Source organism: Sardina pilchardus, chromosome 14 (assembly GCF_963854185.1).
Source record: "Sardina pilchardus chromosome 14, fSarPil1.1, whole genome shotgun sequence".
NCBI lineage: Eukaryota > Metazoa > Chordata > Actinopteri > Clupeiformes > Clupeidae > Sardina > Sardina pilchardus.
The window spans coordinates 3,791,939-3,794,438 of NC_085007.1; the positions used below are offsets into that span (position 1 = coordinate 3,791,939).

General features: G+C 46.7%; 1 protein-coding gene across 3 annotated transcripts in view; it reads left to right on the forward strand.

Moving 5' to 3' along the window:
- Positions 1 to 2,500, forward strand: part of il11ra (interleukin 11 receptor subunit alpha) — a 49,048-nt gene that overhangs the window by 36,799 nt on the left and 9,749 nt on the right. For all 3 annotated transcript variants that reach the window (XM_062555057.1, XM_062555058.1, XM_062555059.1), the window contains 2 exons: positions 1 to 79; positions 2,188 to 2,335. The exon at positions 1 to 79 is cut by the window's left edge and continues 97 nt beyond it. In XM_062555057.1, the coding sequence (XP_062411041.1) occupies positions 1 to 79; positions 2,188 to 2,335 (227 nt within the window). The remainder of the gene's footprint in view (positions 80 to 2,187; positions 2,336 to 2,500) is intronic.

Genomic DNA, 2,500 nt, shown 5'->3' on the forward strand with positions numbered 1-2,500 from the left:
CGAGGACATCTCGGACGTCGCCTTCCCTCTGGCCTTCCAGCTACGCTACCGGCCTGTCGGCTCCAAGTTCTGGTCAATGGTAAGGCGAGAGGCTTTTAATCTGGACTGGTCAATGGTGAGGCTAGAGGCTTTTAATCTGGACTGGTCAATGGTGAGGTTTATAATCTGGACTGGTCAATGGTGAGGCTAGAGGCTTTTGGTCAATGGTGAGGTTAGATGCTTTTAATCTGGACTGGTCAATGGTGAGGCTAGATGCTTTTAATCTGGACTGGTCAATGGTGAGGCTAGATGCTTTTAATCTGGACTGGTCAATGGTGAGGCTAGAGGCTTTTAGTCTGGACTGGTCAAAAATGAGGATGGAGGCTTTTTTAATCTGGACAGGTGAAAAGTGAGCGTAGAGACACGGGTAGAGATCTGGACTGGTCAATGACGACAGACTGGCACAGATTGCTGGATAGACCTTAAACCAATCAGAGCAATTAAGGAGATGACGTATGCATAGCAATGGAACAAAAACATCTCAAAACATTTCAAAAACTGTTTCAATGTCATCATCTTCAGCTCGCCTCAATGGCTGTGATTTGGTGCCGGGGTTTTAGGAACATTGGAAATGGAAGTGAATGGTCTCTTTGCCAAACGGACCTGCAGAATAAATTAAAAATTTGCCAAATATTTGTCTGGGTTCCCTCAGGCTAATGGCCTTTGTCTCTTGTTCCATCTTTCTCACACACATGAATTAGGCTACCAGGTGTCTCTCCTGGTCCCTTTCCCTCTCGTTCTCTCTGTCTGTTTCTCTCCCGATCTCTATTGCTCTCATTGTATCTTAGAAGTCCACCTGAATGCAGCGGTTTTGACAAAAAATTGTGCAGCATGCTAACCTGATTTAATAGCAATTTAGCAACAGTAGTCTTTCCTTGCACGATTGGGAATGTTTAAAGGAGTGGAAATGTGTGTGCTAAGGAGGGGTGTGTCCGTTGAGGCAGAGAGAGGGCAGTTACTCTACAATGAAAGAGGTATGAAGTTGTTATTTATCTATTTTTGGTTGCATTGCGATCGATTTTTAGCCGATTCGTGGTGCATCTTCATAGTATCTCCCCTTTACGCAAGCTTCTCAGCAGGAGACAGAATGTTGACAGAATCTCAGCACTTAGTTGAGTGTTTTTCGGAATCCTGGCATCAGTTTAGTTTTCCCCTGTATCCTCTACCCCCCTTTCTCTTTCTCTCTCCCATATTTCTTTCTCCTCCTTCTCTCTTCCACTATCCTTCTTTTCTTCCCCTGTAGCCCCCCCCCCTTTTCTCTCTATCTCTCATTCTTTCCCTCACCCCCTATTTCTTTCTCCTCTCCTCCTCTCTTCTTTTACCCCCCCTCTTCATCCTCATCATGCCCCACACTCAGCCTCTCTTACCCCCCCACCGGGACTGAGGCCAGCTCTGGTCAGATTTGGCCGACTCCCTCCATGTTGCCGTCCGTGCCCACCATGGCATATGGAGCCAGGCTCTGCCATACCAGCGTTGCCTCAGACTCGCTGATACTCACCAGATGACAGATGTGGTTGACGGGCCTTGTTTACCACCACGCTTCACTTATATGGAGTTCTGCTCCAGATTGGGAATCTAGTAGTAGTAATGCTGCGTTATGTGAGAACGGAGAGTGTTTCCACTCCTGCGCTCACTCACATTCCCAGTTGCGGACAGAAGAGCCTGTTGTTTATATTCTTCTGTAAAGCCCGGTGAATGAAAACATGAATGTCCATTACTCACCACAACAGTAGCATATATTATAGTTTTACTATGTTTTGCAGGCCAGTATTTCATTTTTACGGTTGTTTACATGGCCCCTCTGTTTTTTGGCCTGCCCCAGTTTTAGCCAGGCAGGCTATGGAGTGCTAAATGTTTATGTAAACAGAGCCTTTGGTGTGGTTGTATCTTTTCTATTAGACCCTTTTTTCAAAATGACATATCTTTGCTTTTTATCACAATATGATCCTACAGTTATGATACAAAGTTGAAGTGAAACATGACAGGCTTTGGCTTGTTAAATTAAATGACTAGTTGTCAAATTAGACTTCAAGATTCAGATAATTCAAGCTAAGACCCAATGGCTGGGCATGGTAGTAAAGCCATGCTGTGGTGTGGTGTGGTGTGTGGTCTGGCCTCTCATCTTGTATTGTGGTCTTCTGTGGTCAGCTGTTCACAGAGGACAACACCAGCCTGATGATCATGGACGCCCTGGCTGGACACCCCCACCACATCCAGGTGCAGGCCAAGGACGGCATCAGTCCTGAAAGCCAGTGGAGCGACTGGAGCCAACTGATCCTAGCACGGCCTTGGATAGGTACGAACACACACACACACACACACACACACACACCACACACACACACACACACACACACACACACACACACACACACATGGTGACTGGAGCCAAATAGTCTAGGCTCAGCCTTGGAGAGGTGCAGTCAAGTACACACACACGCACACGCACACGCACACGCAC